This window comes from Petaurus breviceps, unplaced genomic scaffold (assembly GCF_028583685.1).
Source record: "Petaurus breviceps papuanus isolate PSGF00001 unplaced genomic scaffold, PetGlider_PUasm1.0 184, whole genome shotgun sequence".
Lineage (NCBI taxonomy): Eukaryota > Metazoa > Chordata > Mammalia > Diprotodontia > Petauridae > Petaurus > Petaurus breviceps.
The window spans coordinates 2002238-2019993 of NW_027185793.1; the positions used below are offsets into that span (position 1 = coordinate 2002238).

Below are 17756 nucleotides of genomic sequence, written 5' to 3' on the forward strand. Positions count from 1 at the left end.
GTGTGTGTGTGTGTGTGTGTGTGTGTGTGTGTGTGTGAATTAAATCATCTCACTGAAAGATCACTTATGAATAGTAACAGAAGCTCTATTACCATTACTAGAGGCTCTGGAGGACATTCACCCCTTTTATAGTCTTTAAACTGATGAAATGAAATATTTTAGTGGTAAATGACACCCTTCTGGAAAATCCTTTTGAAAATTCATTCTGTGCTATTTTTCAGTATGGAAAGGGTGAGGAAGAAAAAAAAGGGGAACTAATTGTTTGCATTGTTCTCTTCAGGTAGAAGTCAAGTTAGGAAAAATCCATCACGTTTGATTTTGTTTAATGAAAATTGCCTTGAAATGTTTCTCAGGATACCATCCTTATCTGTGTCTATTAATGCTATTGCTGGCTAGGGTGTTTTGTTGTAGTATATTCTCTTGGGAAAATGTTGACGGTGTGTTTATTACTGCCTTTTTTTTTCTTTCTTTCTTTCTTTCCTTTTTTGTTAAGACACCAGGGTATTAGGTCAGTTCTGATCTTAAACATTTTTATGGTATGAAATTAAAACTATTTTTCTTTATAATTTTTGCTTGTATCTTTTAAGTGTTTGGGTTTAGGTTAGGGGGATTATCATATTAAATATTTTATATCTAACAGAATGCAAGCTTTTCACAGAGTATATACTTGAAGGAATCTTTACAGAGGTGAATGAATTGGTATTGATCTGAGATGCAGCTCTGTAACATAGTTATTAAATTGGGAACTGAATTTCCTTGCCAATAGATTACTTTCATTATAAACTGCAGACCTATTTGGCTGCAGTCTATTAGTTCTCTAGTGCCTGTCTGTCTCTTGAATAGGAGTCTCTTCTGTTACCCCTCACCCCTTTTTTTGTGATTGGATGGGAAGAGGGAATAGTGATGGTATAACAAGTAATTTTGAAAAAAAAATTCTGGAAGGATTTAAATTTACATTTGTGGGTTTTTTTTTTAAAACTGATTTCTTTTCTTATTGTTATTTTATTTCAGCATCTCCTCTCTCCATCCCCCAACCACATCCCCCCAGGTTCATTATTATATACCTGAAAAGACACAGAACAGTTAGAGAAATGTGAATAGGCATATAAATCCTGCTGGGTTTGGCAGGGGCTGCTTTTGTTACAGGTAAACAGTTTGATATATGCATTAAAACTTATTTACTGAAGTAGATCTTAAGAGGAGGAAGAAATGGAGCAATGATAGTAATTGTTGTTCATAATACCTAGATTCTTGAAATACAAATAATTTTATAAAATGAGAGCAAGAAGCCCTTTGTCAGGTTGCTAATGAGAGGCTTGACCTAGCTGCTGCTGCTGTTGCATCTTTGGGGATAAGGAGAGATGCAAAATGCACTGTTGCTAGGCAACTCACTTGGCTGCCTTCTGAGCTGGTTCCTATGTGCTAAGAGCTAATGAATCTTCATGTCTGCTTTTTGAAACTGTGCAAAAGCCAATGTAAGATTTACCCTAACATTTAGCATTTATAAGTACCTGGACTGGTCCTCCCATTATTTGCCCATCAAATTAGGTTGTGTTGAGCATTGGTTTATTCTGTAAAGTGGGCCAGGATTGAAAGCATAATAAAGTTCTCAGTAATGAACAGCTAGAAGTATATTTTTGCTGCTCTCTGTTATACAAATGAAACAATTTTTTTTATAAAGCTTTAGTTTAAATATTTATGCCTTTCAGCATGAATGATAACTAGTTACCGCCTTCCTCTCCAGGCATATCTCAGTTGAACCATGTGTATGCCATGTTCTGCTAAAGGAAATCTATTTTGAGAGCTGGAGAAATATGGGTCCTTAAAGGAGCTTAACTCTTGACCTGATTCTTCCCCTTTTGCCTGGAAGTGGTCAACCTCCATGGTTGAATATCATAACTCAAACATAGGAGTATGCTCCTATGTTATGTGAATAGGATTCTGAATACTAAGATCAGACTGAAAGCTCTGTTGGACTCATTGCAGTGCTTTAAAGAGAGGGATCCATATTTGTTATATTTTTAATTTTGCTGTATTGTACATTGCTGAAAACAAGTTAGCTATTATTTGAGGCATGCTGACATTAATATTGGATCTCTGGTGTCACAGTATTTCCTGTAACAGAAATGGACCAGCATAAATTTTTTAGAATTTTATTAGCTTAGCATCCTGTAGGATAGGGGTGTTGTTTTTGTGGAACAAATGTCTTACACATAATAGATGCTCTTTAAATATTTGTTGTTTTTGTACTTTTTAATAGGTAATATAATAAATTACTTTCTTGATGTGTTTCTGGTTTAGCAAGCAATAATGAAAGAACAAACCTTTACACTTTGGCAGTGGGGACGGGGGGTAAGGTTTTGTATGTTAGCTTCTAAATTTAAGCTACAGAGTAGTTTCTAGTCTGAATTTAGTAAAGGAAGTTTGCTCACTGGGTATTTCCTATAATAACAATAATTTTACTATTTTCTACCCCAACAAAAGAGAACTAGAAGAAACCTTAGAGGTCATCATAACTAGTTCCTATGTAAAGCAACTGAGAACTTTGACATTGTGTCAGTACTTCCTTATATTTGGGAAAACTTAGAACTAGAGCATGAGCCTTGAAAGTTACATTAGAGATCATCCAGTCCAATCCTTCTGTTTTATGGAGAGTATTATGGTCCAAAGAGCATCAATGATTTCTTTGATTACTTTCAGAGCTGGGACTGGAACCCAGGTCACAACTTCTGGTTCTAGTTTTTTTCTCCCTTGAATGATGTGTAAACTTATGGGCAGACCTAGGTATGACATAAACATCTGGTTAACAACTTATATGGTCGTAAGTTATTCCGCAATGATATTTTTGACGCTCAGTAAAGATTGAGCTAGTAATCCACCCAGGAAAAACCAGTTTTATGAAGAATGCATATTTTCCAGATTATCACATGTATTCAGATACATTGTCCATTGTAATAGTTTATTAGTACATGTGTCTTGGACAGACGCTGCACGTAGTTGCTGACTTAGACCCAGAATTTAATAGGAGGAGGAGAGCGAACTAGATTCCATTTAGGAAATTATGCATCACTTTTAATGAGCTCAAGCTGTTTCCTGTACCCAAAGCCTACTACATATCTTTTAATACTGATATTATCCTCTTGATACCATATGGCTGCCATTCAACGAACAGCACAGTCCCTTTTTATTTTATATTATTTATTCCAGTAATGTATGGCTTTGGTGATACCTTTTATACAACTTATTTCATGTAAGTCATCCTTGGTAATATGTGAATGCCCACCACGTGTCTTTCCATTACTTTAGTATATTGCCAATGACAACATGGATGCATGAAATAAGTGGCATAAAAGATATCATCGAAGACATATATATATATATATGTATATAGTGTGTATATACATAATATATTTTTACTGAAAGAGTATTGAGGCTTATATGTACAAAAATATTTATTATAACACTTTTGTAGCAAATAATTGGAAAACAAGGTGGAGTGCTCATCAGTTGAGGAATGGTTGAACAGATTATGTATGTGAATAAAATGAAATATTTTTACACTATAATAAATGACAAAAGAGATGGTTACAGAGAACTGTAGGAAGAATTGTATGAATTGATGCAGTAAAGAAAGCAGAACTAAGAAAACAATTTATCCATTGACTATAGCATTATAAATAAAGGGAAAGAACTTTGAAAGACTTAAGAATTCTAATCAGTGCAGTAGCTAATTGTGACCAATGATAAAGCATGCGTTTCACCTCCTTGCTGGTACTGGACTTATAGCTGTAGAATGAAGCAAACCTAATGTATAACCTTATTTTGCTTGCAAGATTTTTTTCCTTTTTTTTTTTTTTTTTTTTTTTGAGAGGGGAATTGTGGGCAGTGATCAGGGATGTGCTGGCAAATGTTCAATATCGAGCTTTCTGAAATAGTACCTTTTTAGATTTAATCTGTGTTATTAACATTTTCCCCTCACTTTCTTCAATCACGAAAATAATTATAAAAAATAAATCACGCCCTCATTTGTATTGTATGCCAATTTGCAAAGGCGGACTACTCAGATAGAAAATTTAATAGTTGTGTTTTGTGAACCAATATGAACTCAGTCTAGCACACCCCTGGTAGTGACAGTGATACAGGGACAAAAGGGGGAGCACCAATAAAATGATTTTAAAAATACACACAATATAGCAGAAGAAGGTTCAGTAGGAGACACAGATATTTTGTATCTATGTAGTTGGTACTATTATGTTAAATTTACAGACAGACACATAACAATTGGTACATGATGGTGGCTATTTCATATTCAATATCTTTCTCTTTTCATATTGAAATATTCATGTTTATTTTTGTGATCCTAATTTTAAAAAGTATTAAAAAAAAAACCCAGTCCAAGCTGATGAGTAGCTTGAATATTGCACTGATATGTACAAAATATTAAATGGCCTAGAGGAAGTTCTCTTGCATTTTGTGGAGGATTTTTGGGTGGAATTTGACAGGAATTTCATCCCAGAAGAAGAAATGGATGGTTGTGATTGTGCCAGTGAAGGGAGTGCCCATATTGATATCTCTAGTTTTAATAGGCCAGGCATCATGCTCTTCTGCTAACTTAGGTTCAAGACTGGAACACTCATAGAACATTTGACAGGTAACAAAAGAGGTTTACTTTGTCATAGCAAGCAGGGAGAGGATATTCAGCAAGGATACAGAACTGATCCATTTGAGTGCAGCTTCCTTGTTTTTCCCATGATGGTCTCTCCATTAGACAGAAGCCTGAAAGAGGAATAGGTGACTTTGAGGGCCCTGGCTTTTTTTTTAACTTCAGCATGTTACCTCAACCACCTTTTTGTGTTTGAGCCAATTAAAATCTTGAGAATTGCCTTAGTGGATAGAGAGCCAGCCTTAAAACCAGGAAGGCCTGGGTTCAAGTTCTACATACTTCTGTATGACCCTGGGAAAATCAATTAGCCTCTCAGTCCTCTGGACAACTCTCTAAGATCTCTAACATTATGAATTGCAGAAAAGGTCCAGACTGCCATTGTGGAAGGAGTTGTGTCACCCTGGTGTTTATTTTATCAGTGAAATTACTGCTCTGATACTTATCCCTTAAGGCAAAACTGACTTTGCTTATGTGGAGATGGGCTATATGCCTTAGGATATTGCTTCTTCCACTGGAATCTTACTGAAATAGCTTCTTTTAACAAGGTCAGAGGGCTAGGATTGATTCGCTGCGTTGTTAAGCATAGTCTTACAGAATTTTAGATCTGAGGCATCTTAGAAATCCTTTGGAATAATAGATAGCATACAAAATTTGGAGTTAGGAGAGCTGAATTCGAATCCATTCTCAAACTTAATATTTGTGTGATCATGGACAAGCCATGGGATAATAGACTCCAATAAGCAGGGGCAATTAGATTGTCTTTGTAATGACTTTAGGACTTACTCTGGAAGTTGTTATATTTGCAAAACAAATCCCTGATAATGACTGAGTTTGTCCCCAAAGACAAGAGGAGAAAATACATCTGTCTCTCTTCTTTGCTAGAGACAGGGGAATATAGGCATGAAATATTACATTTACAATGAGGCATATTTAGTGTGAATGATTTTGCTGGACTCTTTTTCTTTTTTAATGTTTATTCCTAGAGATGGTAAAGAAGGGAGAGAGGAAGGATGTTTTCAGAAATAAAAGTGTTATAAAAACAAAGTATGTCAAAAAAAAAATCCCTCACTCTCTACCCTTTCTTCTTTCCTCCCCTTTCCCCCTTATCTTCATAAATTATTTCATTTTCCCAAAAGTCAAGTAAAGGGAAAACAAAATTCAATTAATTCGTTCTTTTTGTTAGTTGCATTCTGGCTAATCAGGTGATCAGCTATTATAGCCTACTATATTCCAAGTACTGTGCTAAGTACTTGGAATAATTGAGATTTTACTATATTTCAAAATAGAATATAGCATCTGATGTTGAAGAAAGCCTTTTGGAAACTTGGCTTTGATATTTCCTCTCAACTCAAGGAGTGATTGTCTTCATGTTAACAGAGTTATCTGACCAGGTTTGTTTATTGCTCTCTTTTTTTAAAATTTTTTTTAAGCAATCAGGGTTAAATGACTTGCTCAAGGTTACACGGCCAGTTGTTTCTGGGTGTGGTGCTAAGTATCTGAGCCCGGATTTGATCCCCAGGTCATCCCGACACTGGAGCCGGTGCTCTTACTGTGCTACCTGGCCGCCCCAATATTGCTCTCTTAATTAGACTGTATTTTATTGTCATTTAATGAGTACCAAATGAGATCTCTTTGTAAGTGTGTGTCTGTGTGTTTGTGTGTGTATGTGTGGGGAGACGGGGTGCAAATATTTAAGATCTTGGATTTATCGCTGGAAGAGACATAAAGGTGATCAAATCTAAACCTCTAATGTTTCTCATTTTTCTGATGAGGAAATTGAGCCCCAAAGAAAGGCAAAGATTTACTGAGTCTAACAGCTTAGTAAATGGCAGGGATGGGATTAGAATCCAGTGCCTCTCCCTACAGGTCACTTTCCCTCATTGTGCTAGGTGACCTTACTCCACCATAGAGATATGCTTGTTAGTTGGGTGTCATACAAAGGACACTCAACCAAGTCAGCCCTGGATTAAAAAAATTACTCATATCACTGACTGATTTGGGAGAAACCTGCAGTTTGTTTTGTTTTGTTTTCCTGGAAGTAAATATTTTGTTTTACTGCAGGTGGGTACCCTAATTAGCCATTTACTACTCTTAAGATTAATGTGGATCAGTCAAGTATTATTTTTCTGACCATGCTTTGTCCACCATACCCTGATGCCTTTACCCCAGAAATATTTCATCCAGAGAAGTGTAAGAGTTTTTATGGGAAGAGTTAGGAGGATGCTAGAAAGATGTGTTTTTGGAAAGAAGTGTATTACCAGGTATTCTGCTGATAGCGCCTGTGAATGCTAGTGCAGGCCAGATGGTGCTTTCTCCTTTCCATTTTCCATAGCCTTTTCACAGGCCCACTGTATTGACCTCACCACCACACACATTTCCCCCTCCCCAGTCCCTATCCCCAAGAAGCATCTTGTCTGTCTACATAATATGAGGCTGTAAGAAAGTATTCATGAATTAAAAATATTCATGCCATTTTTCCTATTTATTTTCTTGATAGTGAAGGAAATTGTGGATCTGGGAGTGGGCTATCTTTTAAAGAAAATAAAATTTTAATTAATTTTTAATATTTTTCCTTTGTCACAAAGAAGAGAATAGTTACCATTCTCTTGGTTCTACTTCCTTCACTTTCTGTCATTTCTTATGAATCTCCAGTCTCTGAATCCCACATATTCATCAGTTGTTTTGGAATAACCATATTTCAAGAAGTTCCTATCCTATCATCTTCACAGTAGTCTTACAATAAATAGACATCTACTTTTTTCGAGTTTTTTTTTAATTTTTGCTAACTCAGAGTCCTAACATAATTTTTAAAAATTTTAGAATTAAAAATGTATAAATATATTTTAATGACCCTTGTGTCAGTTAAATATTTGAAGGGCATATACTTAGAAGTAGAATTAATGATTCAGTGGTTATGAATACAGTTATGTGTGTGTGTGTTTGTATGTGTGTATATATATATATATATATACATATATATATATATATCCTGGATTTATCTTTCCCTTCTCCACATCACCAAGGAAAAAAACAACAAAACCTAGCCAAAAGAAGGGAAACATCAGCTATATTCTCAGATGAGCACATTAAGGAAAGATATTTGTCATTTCACTCCCCAAAGTATAATTAAAACATTTGCTTAAAGGTCACAAGTTAGAATATATTGTTTTATAAGATGCTAGTAAATTTCCCAAACTTCCTTTCTAGAATTAAGAGTCTGTCAGAATGTCTTGTTAAAAGCTGTTTCCAGAAGGAATAATTCATTGAGACACAGGATAGGGTAACCTTTGTTTTTAATTAAAATGGGGATTGAGGAGCCAACACAAAAAATTTGTCTCACTGCAATTGCTGAAAGTGAAGGTAGTCGAAGCTTTATTCCAATAATCACTCCACTGGATGTGAAAAACATAAATCCTCCCCAAATATATAGTTTCTAAGGTTGTAGCCATTAAATGTATGCCATCAAACTCTTCTATGATGTATCCTCCTCATTAAGAAATGTTTCCCGAATGAATGCTCAGTGTTTAGTATTCTCACTGGCCCAGAGGAAGGAAGGAATCAGATATTCTTTCCAGGCGTATGGATTTCTAAGACAGACAGACACAGGGAGTAAGAAAAATAAAAAAAATTTAGCAAATAGGCCAAAGGATAGTTGTCCAGTTTAGCACTTGGGAAATGGAATGTCTCTAACATTAATATCACAAACACATTATTTGGTTACTTTTCTTACATTTAAGTGTCATTGTGTGTTCAGGGAGGCTCAACCACCTCTTTTTCTGAGCTATGATTTCATCGTTTGTGTGCTATGTTGCCTTCTAATTAATAGACCTGTAGGGTTTTAGGGCTCATTCAATTCAGCCCTCAAGTTTTATGGGGATGGGCATCTCGGCCTGGAATGTACTTCTTTGTATATCTGCGTTATAGAGTTCTTCTCTCCCTTTAAGATGTAGCTTAGACGCCATCTTACTTCCCCAACGGATGGTCCTTCCCCTCCCATAGTGTCTTGTCTATAATTCTTCTGGGTTAATGCACAAAACACATATTTGTATGTGTCTATATATATAGATATCTGTATGTTTATATTTATGCTAGGTACTTGTTAATTTTTCTCCCCATTAGAATGTAAGCTCACCTTGGGTAAGGATTATGTGGTTCTTTGTAATTGTATGCTAAGGGCCTAAGATAGTGCCTGGTACACACTAGTCCCTTATTGATTGATTGATTATGCTAGTTGTTCAGTCATTTCCCACTCTGTGATGCCTTTTGGGGTCTTCTTGGCAAAGATACTGGAGTGGTTTGCCATATCCTTCTCCAGTGCATCCTACAGATGAGGAAACTGAGGCAAACAGAGTTAAGTTCAGGGTCACACAGCTAGAAAGAGTCTGAGGTCAGATTTGAACCCAGGAAGATAAGTCTTTCTGAATTCAGACTGAGCTCTCTGTGCATTGAGCCTCCCAGCTCCCCATTTCATACATGTACTGGTTCTATAATAAGACTGTAAGTTTCTTGAGGGCTTTTGGAGTTAATCCTTTCTTATTACCCTGGTGCCTCATTAGGCAGATAATTGCTCAATAAATGCTTTTCAGTTGGAAGAGAAAAGGATAGAGGAGGAAGGGAGTTAGGAGACAAAATTGTGCTGTTTTATTACTTGCCAACTTATAATATTCATTGGGGATAAGAAAAATGGCATTTGTACTGCTTTTATCTAGGTAAGTAGCATACTTTAAAATACCCTTTGTATTTGTTCTAGGTACCAAATCTAGTCCCTGTTTTGATGTTCAAGCTTGGAAGACCACTGGAACCTCATTCCTACATTGATATTTTGTATACTCTACCTACTTTGGGTGTACATAAGGTGAGTATATTGACAGAATTAACTTTTCTAAAAAATCTTCCATTGTTTTAGGAAAATTTTTAATAAAGAAAACAACATTTTGAAACCGATTTTGCATCATGAACAAATCCTATAAATTCTTCAGAGTATGAAGCATTGTTTATCTTGTTAGCTTAAGATGACTAGAAGCATCTGGGTAGCAGAGTGGCTTTGAGGCAGGAAGAGCCGAGTTCACGTCCTGACTCATGTACTTACTAGTTCTGTGTCCCTGGTCAAATCACCGGACCTCTCTCAACCTCATTTTCCTCCTCTCAAAAATGAGGGAGTCGGCCTCAAAGGCTTCTAGCTTCACTTTCAGCTCTAAGTCTCTGCTTCTGTGATGGTGCAGGTGGTTGGTGGTTCATGGAAATGAGAGATGAAAATGAGCCCAGATCCTGTAGTTCATCCCTTTCATCTTATAGAAGAGGAGATGGAGACACCAGATGATTAAATGACATGACCAAGGCTGCTCAGCTAAAAAGGGGCAGAGCCAGAGTTGGAAACTCAGGCCTGTGCACTCTGAATCCAGTGCTCTTTCCATTGTGATGCTAAGTGCCACAAATAACTTAGGAAGCATTTTGTAAGAATACTAATTATAGCCTTCAGATTCCAGACTGCAGAATCATTGTGTTCATACTTGACTTCTCAAAGATTGAGATTAATCTCTGTGTCATCAGACCTGATGGTTGGTGTTCTTGCATTCACCCACCCCTTATACACAAATATCCAGAGGCTTATGGAATGTAGTCTTCATTTAATTGCATTCTTTTTTTTTTTCTTAAGCAATTGAGGTTAAGTAACTTGCTCAAGGTTACACGGCCAGGTGTTTCTGGGTGGATACTAAGTATTTGAGCCCGGATTCAATCCCCCAGGTCATCCCGACACTGGGGCCGGTGCTTTTACTCACTGTGTTACCTGGCCGCCCCATTTAATTACATTCTTAAGGTTAATGTGAAGCAGCCAAGTAGTACTGGGGATATAGTACTGAAGACAGGAAGACCTAATTTCAAATTCACCCTCAGACACTTACTTATTAACTGTGTGACCTTGGTCAAGTCACTTAATCCCTGCTCTGCCTTAGTTTCTTCATCTATAAAATTATAAAAATAACATCTGGGGTGTAATGAGGAAATGATGAGTGTTGTTGATGAGTTGTGTCTGACCCCTCCACCCCCACTCCCAATCCCCTAAATTGGGCTTTCTTGGCAAAGATAGTAGAGTATTTTGCCATTTCCTTCTACAGCAAACATAGGGTAATTGACATAGCTAGGGTCACATAGCTGGTGAGTGACTGTGACTGAATTTGAACTCAGGCCTTTCAGGCTCCAGGCCCAGTGCTATATCTACTGAGATAATATTATATATTTGCGTAATATTACAATGCCAAAATATATAATAAACATGTAATATAAAATATCTGTTAAATTTATATTATCCTATAATTATAAAATAATATAATCTAGCATTGTAGAAGGATAAATATTTGTAAAGCATTTTGCAAACCTGAAAATCCTTTATCATTTAAAGTTAACAGTTTGAGAACAGTCCCTTAAACTGCTGCTATATTTTCCAGGTTTGTGTTGCCCAGATACTGCGAGTAATCCAGGTTCTAGGAAACACTCCCCAATTTAGAGCTGTCACTTTACGCTTAATGACTTCTTTGTGGGAGAAACAGGTGAGCCCCAGATAAACTGTTGTGAAAGTCTTTTGTTTAAGAAGTAGAATATTTTGTTACTGTAAATTATGATTCATCTTAGGTTAAAAAAAATTATTAAACTTCTTGATTGTGCCAGGCATTGTCCTAGGCTTTGGGAATATAGATACAAAAACAAAGTAGTTTCTGCTCTCAGAGAGCATACATTCTGTCATGCCCTGCTAAAGGAAACTTAGAAAAATCTGAGAGACAGTTAGGATGAGAACCAGGACAGAATAGGGTCATGAATACTTAGAGAAGAGAAAGTACCCAAGAGAGAGGAGTCACCAGCATCAAATGCTCCAACAAGGTCAAGGAGAGCAAGGCCTGCGAAAAAGACCATCAAGTTTGGCAATTAAGAGTGATTTTGGGGAAAGTTCTTTCTTTTGAGCAATGAGGTCAGAATTTTATACACAAGAGATTAAGAAGTGAGTGAGAGGAGGTGAAGGAAGCTTCTTATGGCTTCATAATAATTATGAATTTTTCATTTTAAATATGGTCATGCTATCGAGGGAATACTAGAAATTTTGTTTACCAAAATTTTAGCAAAGCTTTGGACAAAGTCTCTTACTATTTTTTGGGACAAGATGAAGAAATGAAGGTTAGGCATTTTATAGCAGCATGAAATTTTTGTAACAATAATTATATTATTTGGAAAATAACTCTTTTTAATAAATTTAATTCTCCCTAGGATCGTGTGTACCCTGAACTGCAGCGGTTCATGGCATTGTTGGATGTACCATCTTTGTCTGTGAGCAAAGAGGCCCAGTGGGAGAAACTAATTGCCAAAGCAGCCTCCATCAGGGATATATGTATACAAAGGTAATATCTAGTGTCCACACAAGTGTGTAGACTTATACATGCATACACAGTTTGGATTTTAAGTTCTTGGTGCTAGGAATCCTAGAATCATGAAATCTGAGAGTTGAAATGGACAGAGATCACTTAGTCCAGAGGTTCTTAACTTGGGTTCCTTGAACTTTTTTTTTTTTAATACTTTGAGAACTGTATTTTGGTAAAATTGGTTTCCTTTGGAATCCTATATATTTCATTTTATGCATTTAAAAAGTTATTCTCAAAAGGGATGCATAGGCTTCACTGGACTCCCAAAGGATTACTAGAATCTTTGATTTAATACAACAGAAGTTTAAGCATCCCCTGAACAGCATCTGCCTATATTGAAAGACTTCTGGGGGGTAGGGTGGGGTGGAGAGGGAAAGGAGACCACCATTTCTCCAGGCAGCTATTCTGCTCATAGATCTAATTATGAGGACATTTAGCCTTGTATTGAACCTAGTTTCTGTCTCCTGTTTCTGTTCCTCTTTTTTCCCCTACTTCAAGAAGAATAAACCTCATACCTCTCCTCCATGACAGCTGTTAAATATAATTTATATATTGTCATCTATATTATATTACTGTATATTATTATTATATATTATGTATAATATAATCTCCCACTTCTTTTAGCCAGTCCCGCATGATCTTGAGTTCTTTCACCATTCTAGTTACCTTGATCTGGCCACTATCCAGTTTATTAATATCCTTCCTAAAGTATGGCACCCAGAACTAAGCATAGTACTACTCAAGTGTGATCTGACCACAGGGATTATCACCTTCCCAATCCTGGATGTGAGCCTCCCTTAATGCAGCCAAAGACCACATTAGCTTTTTTAGCTTAGCTATCACTGTTGAGTCAGTGAGCTTACATTACCCTAACTTCTTCCTGCCCCCACCCCTTGCCTCCCCAGATATTTTTAGATGATTTACTGTCTAGCCATCCCTTTCCCAATTTGTACTACTTAATTAGATTTGTTTTTTCCACCTCAAATATTAAAAGTTTTCATTTATCCCTCTTAAATTTCCTCTTTCTTATTTCTGCCCAGCATTCTAAAGCAAGATCTTTTCCCAACCCATGGGCCATCAGTTTGTTAGTTACTGCTCATAGCCTGGTGTCATCTGCACATTGGATAAGCATGTATTCATAGTAATTAAAACAAGGGGTAGTATGTTAGAATTATTAAATAGCTGACCTTGTAGTCAGTATGACCTGATCTCTAGTCCTGCCTCTTATACATCCTGGCTGTGTGACCATTGGCAAGTTTCTTCTCAGTGCCCCAGGTAACTCTCCAAGAGAAACAATTTTCTCAGAACAGTTGTTGATCTCCATTGGTAGAAGTTTCCTTATTGGGGAGACCTCTACCCTAATGAAATTAGGTAGAGGGTTTTAGTATCCACCCTCTCTTTGTCTCCCTCTTTCCTCTCCAGGGCCAAAACCAAAAACAATAAAATAGCCCAACCTACTGATATTTGTCCAGTACTTTACCATTGGCAAAGCACTTTATGTAGATTATTTCATTTAATCCTTTCAGCAAACCCTGACAAAGTAGGTATCACAAATATCTCCATTTTGCAAATTAGCTCAAGTTAAGTGGCTTGCCTGTGGTCACACAACTAACACATTTCCAAGTTTGATTTGAACCATATTTCTCTGGACTCCAAGGCCAACTTTTTTCCCAAAATAGCATTTCATTTCTATTTTTTTTTTAAAGCAGTTGGGGTTAAGTAACTTGCCCAAGGTTACACGGCCAGTTATTTTTTGTGTGGGTGTTAAGTATCTGAGGCCGGAACTGATCCTGAGTTTTCCCAACTCTGGGGCCGGCACTCTTACTCACTGTGCCACTTAGCCACCCCAGTATCATTTCTCTTGCCATCTGTGCAACATATAGCCACACAGAGATATCCAGACATTTCCCTAGAGATCTCCTTCCATAGTAACAGAACCATTAATGACTGCATTTTGGGTCTGCTCATTCAACCAGTTCCAAATATACCTAAACTTTTATTATTGTCTAAACTACATTTCTTGATCTTGTCCTGAAAAATAGTGTGAGACTTTGTCCAAAGCTTTGCTAAAATTTTGTTAAACAGAATTTCTAGTATTCCCTTGATAGTGTAACTTTATTTAAAAAAAATCCTGGCATGCTTCATTATGAAGCCATAATCACTCTTTGATCATTGCTTCCTTTTGTAGATACTAACTATACCCCTGCCAAAATGAGTCCTAGAATTTTGCCAGAAATCAGTCAAGCTAAGTGACCATAATTTATTTTTCTCTTTTGAAAATTTGGGACAGTTGTCTTTCCCTAATCCTATTATTTATTGTCTTCCATCTTTAAAAGATCATTGACAGTGATTTTGCAATCACATCTGCCAACCTGCTTAAAAGTATTTTGATGGTGTTCCAGTTGGAGGGATTGTTTTAGTACTTGCAAAAAAATCTGAGGAGGTTACTTTCACTTTGTAAAATTGAACTTGACCTTTTTTTCTTTCTGTGGCTAACTATAAGACCCAGTTAATATTTTTTTTACAACTCTTAGATAAATTTTTCTGCATACAATTGTTGTTTGCAGAACACAAAATGCAAAATATGATCACTCTTATTTTTTCTAAATTCAGAGCCTTGAAACTGAAGTACTAGACTTATAGGCACAAATTATTTTACTCACTCTACCTTAATGTCTTATTATTTTATTATCTGTAATTATAGGGATTTTATCATGGAAGGAATTATTTGTGACTGTTAACTAAAAAGAAAATAGCCTGGAATTGTTAATGATATTCTGTGCTTTTAAAAACTAGACATAGAGGGGCGGCCAGGTAGCACAGCGAGTAAGAGCACCGGCTCCAGTGTTGAGAAGACCTGGAGATCGAATCCCGGGCTCGGACACTTAGCACCCACCCAGAAACACCTGGCCGTGTAACCTTGAGCAAGTTACTTAACCCCAATTGCTTAGGGGCGGCCAGGTGGCTCAGCGAGTAAGAGCACTGGCTCCAGTGTCGGGATGACCTGGATCAAATCCGGGCTCAGATACTCAGCACCACACCCAGAAATAACTGGCCGTGTAACCTTGAAAAAAAAAAACTAGACATAGAGGAATCAGGGAGATGGCTTCTCTTCTCCATAACTAAATAAATTAGGAGTGGTTGAGATTCCTTCCCCCTTCCCTCCAATAACAGAATTACACTTAGTGATATTCCACTTTTCAGTAGCTTATTTTCTTTCTTGTGCTGTTAAAAATATGTGTGTGGGGGAGAGAATAAATTGATACTATTTAAAACTAATTATAGTTCTATAATTTAATAGTCTGCCATCATGAATGTTTTCAAATTCCTACAGAAGTAGGACCTGGCAGTGGAGTGTGCTGCAAGATCCCACGACTGTTTTGTCTTACTCTAGGTGCTGTACTACTCCCCCCAAAACAGGAAGTTGACCTTAATTGAAAAAGTATAACCCAAGATAAAAAAGGAATATCTTTACCTGCTCCGTTCCCATCTTCTTCTCTCATTCTAGACTTTTGGCTGAGTTAACTGGAGTCTAAAATTGCCTTTTCTTCTTTGCAAAATATTTCTTCATGAAGAATTAGGATGCAATCAGTTAAGATGTTAATAGGAGTCTGTGCCAATTTTTAGGAAGAACAAAATGGATTAAGCACAGATGTGATGAAGCTGTCTTTTCAGCATTGATGCTGGCCATTATATGCAGAGAATCTGTAAGTATTAACACTGATTCATTTTCCTTTTTTTTTCCCCATGATTTTTCAATAGACCATATCAGCATGGGGCAGATATGTTGGCAGCCATTTCACAGGTGTTGAATGAATGCACAAAGCCTGATCAAGCTACTCCAGCAGCTTTGGTATTACAAGGTCTTCATGCACTCTGTCAAGCCGAGGTAGGCTTCATTTGAGTTGTTTTGGAGAATGTTACAGAATAGTGTCTGGGCAGAGGAGAGCCCAGAGTCCAACTGTTCATTCAGAAAAATGTTTCTTAGGTGATCCTTTTAGAGAAATTTACAAACCCATTTCACAGTGACTTTTTAGTAGATAATTAAGAACAAGGGATCATTTATTAATAATCACATCATGATTTAGGTTTTCCAAAGACCCTTGTTATGGTTTCATTTTTGCTTTATAACAGTCTTACAAGGTAGATTCTTTCAGGTATGGTTATCCCTAGATTATATAGGTGACAATGAGGTTTTGGAGACTTGAAGTGACACCCCCAGCCATAGTTAGTAAGTGTTGGCAGTGGGATTTAAACCTGTCTTCCTGACTCCAAGTAAAGCACTTCATCCATGCTACCTCTTTTTTTTTTTCTTTTTGGAAGGCAGTTGGGGTTAAGTAACTTGCCCAAGGTTACACGGCTAGTTTTTGTGTGTGTGTGTGTGTGTGTGTGTGTGTGGGTGTTAAGTGTCTGAGGCTGGAACTGAACTCGGGTCCTTCTAACTCTGGGGCCATACTACCTCTTAATGTGGCTTTTCTTCAAGTTTTCAGATTCTGCTGATCCTAGTGAAGACTAAGCATTGAACCCAAAGATAACTTGACAAACAACATCTTCTTGTTCTATTGCTCCTTCCTTCTTCTTTCCTTATTCTCTTTGTAAGATTACAATGAAAATTTTTGTTGACAGTACTTTTAATGAATTCATTTCTGGGCAGTGTTTCTACCCAGCATAGGCAGTAGTGATCAGTGGAAGGGAAATGTGGACTGAACCGGGATCACTTTTACATCCAGAGAAGATTATTAATTTCTTGATGATAAGCAGAGTATCTATGCTCTTCTAGAGATATGATGTGAGACAATGAGTCAGTGTTAGAGCTAGGATTTTAAATCATATTCTAAAGCTTTGTTGTCTAGGAACCTGTTCAAGTCTCTTCCAAGTGTTACAGATGGCAAACACAATCTCTCCCTGAATGCAGAAAATCACAGCCAAACCACACAAGTTTTATACATTGATTTTACAAAAGCATTTGATACTCTGAGAAGATCTTTATTGACTCTTGGAAGTCATCATCCAGCTAGAATACCCTGAAAAAGTCACTGAAATCCTGGTGTTTTCCCTCAGTTACATGACTGATTTAAAATAGTGGATGATTTTACCATCATCAATAGAGTTTAATGGGGATTCTGTAACATAATCACCTTCATTCATTCTTCCAACATGAGTGTTGGAGGTGAGCCAAATTTTAGATAAGGGCTTTCCCCTCAAAGCCTAATTCTGTTTCCTCACAGAGTTATGAGGTGACTTGAGATTTTCAGTGACTGCAGAATGTTTAGTGAATAGAAAGCCTTCTAAGTTAGAAGAATTTTATATATGGACCAATGAGGACTATGTATTCATTTGAGGTGATGGACTTGAGGCTCATTAAATTTGTGGATTTAATTGGATCATTTTTTTTTCAGTTAGAATTCATAAAAACTCTGCTGAAGTACAGAAGGGTTGTTATCTTCATTGATTAAGGATTATATACATTTGAGTAGCATATACATGAAAGAGTATATATGAATAAAGTTTAAGAAGGAGTGTTATTATGGAATAGAGGGAAGCCTAGGAAGCTGAATGGAGGAGGTAGCATTTAAAGGATAGGGACTCAAAACAAGAAGGTGAATGTTTCATCAGAAGGGTCCAGGTCTCTAATATTCCCCTAAAGATAAGACTGCAGATACACTAAACAATAGCAGAAACTA

The 17756-nt window shown here is 36.8% G+C and overlaps 1 protein-coding gene across 7 annotated transcripts in view; it reads left to right on the top strand.

The window, feature by feature from the left end:
* FOCAD (focadhesin) overlaps positions 1-17756 on the top strand; it is a 504358-nt gene that overhangs the window by 289755 nt on the left and 196847 nt on the right. For all 7 annotated transcript variants that reach the window (XM_069088078.1, XM_069088080.1, XM_069088077.1 and 4 more), the window contains 4 exons: positions 9414-9518; positions 11110-11211; positions 11921-12051; positions 15835-15961. In XM_069088078.1, coding sequence (XP_068944179.1) covers positions 9414-9518; positions 11110-11211; positions 11921-12051; positions 15835-15961 — 465 coding nt within the window. The remainder of the gene's footprint in view (positions 1-9413; positions 9519-11109; positions 11212-11920; positions 12052-15834; positions 15962-17756) is intronic.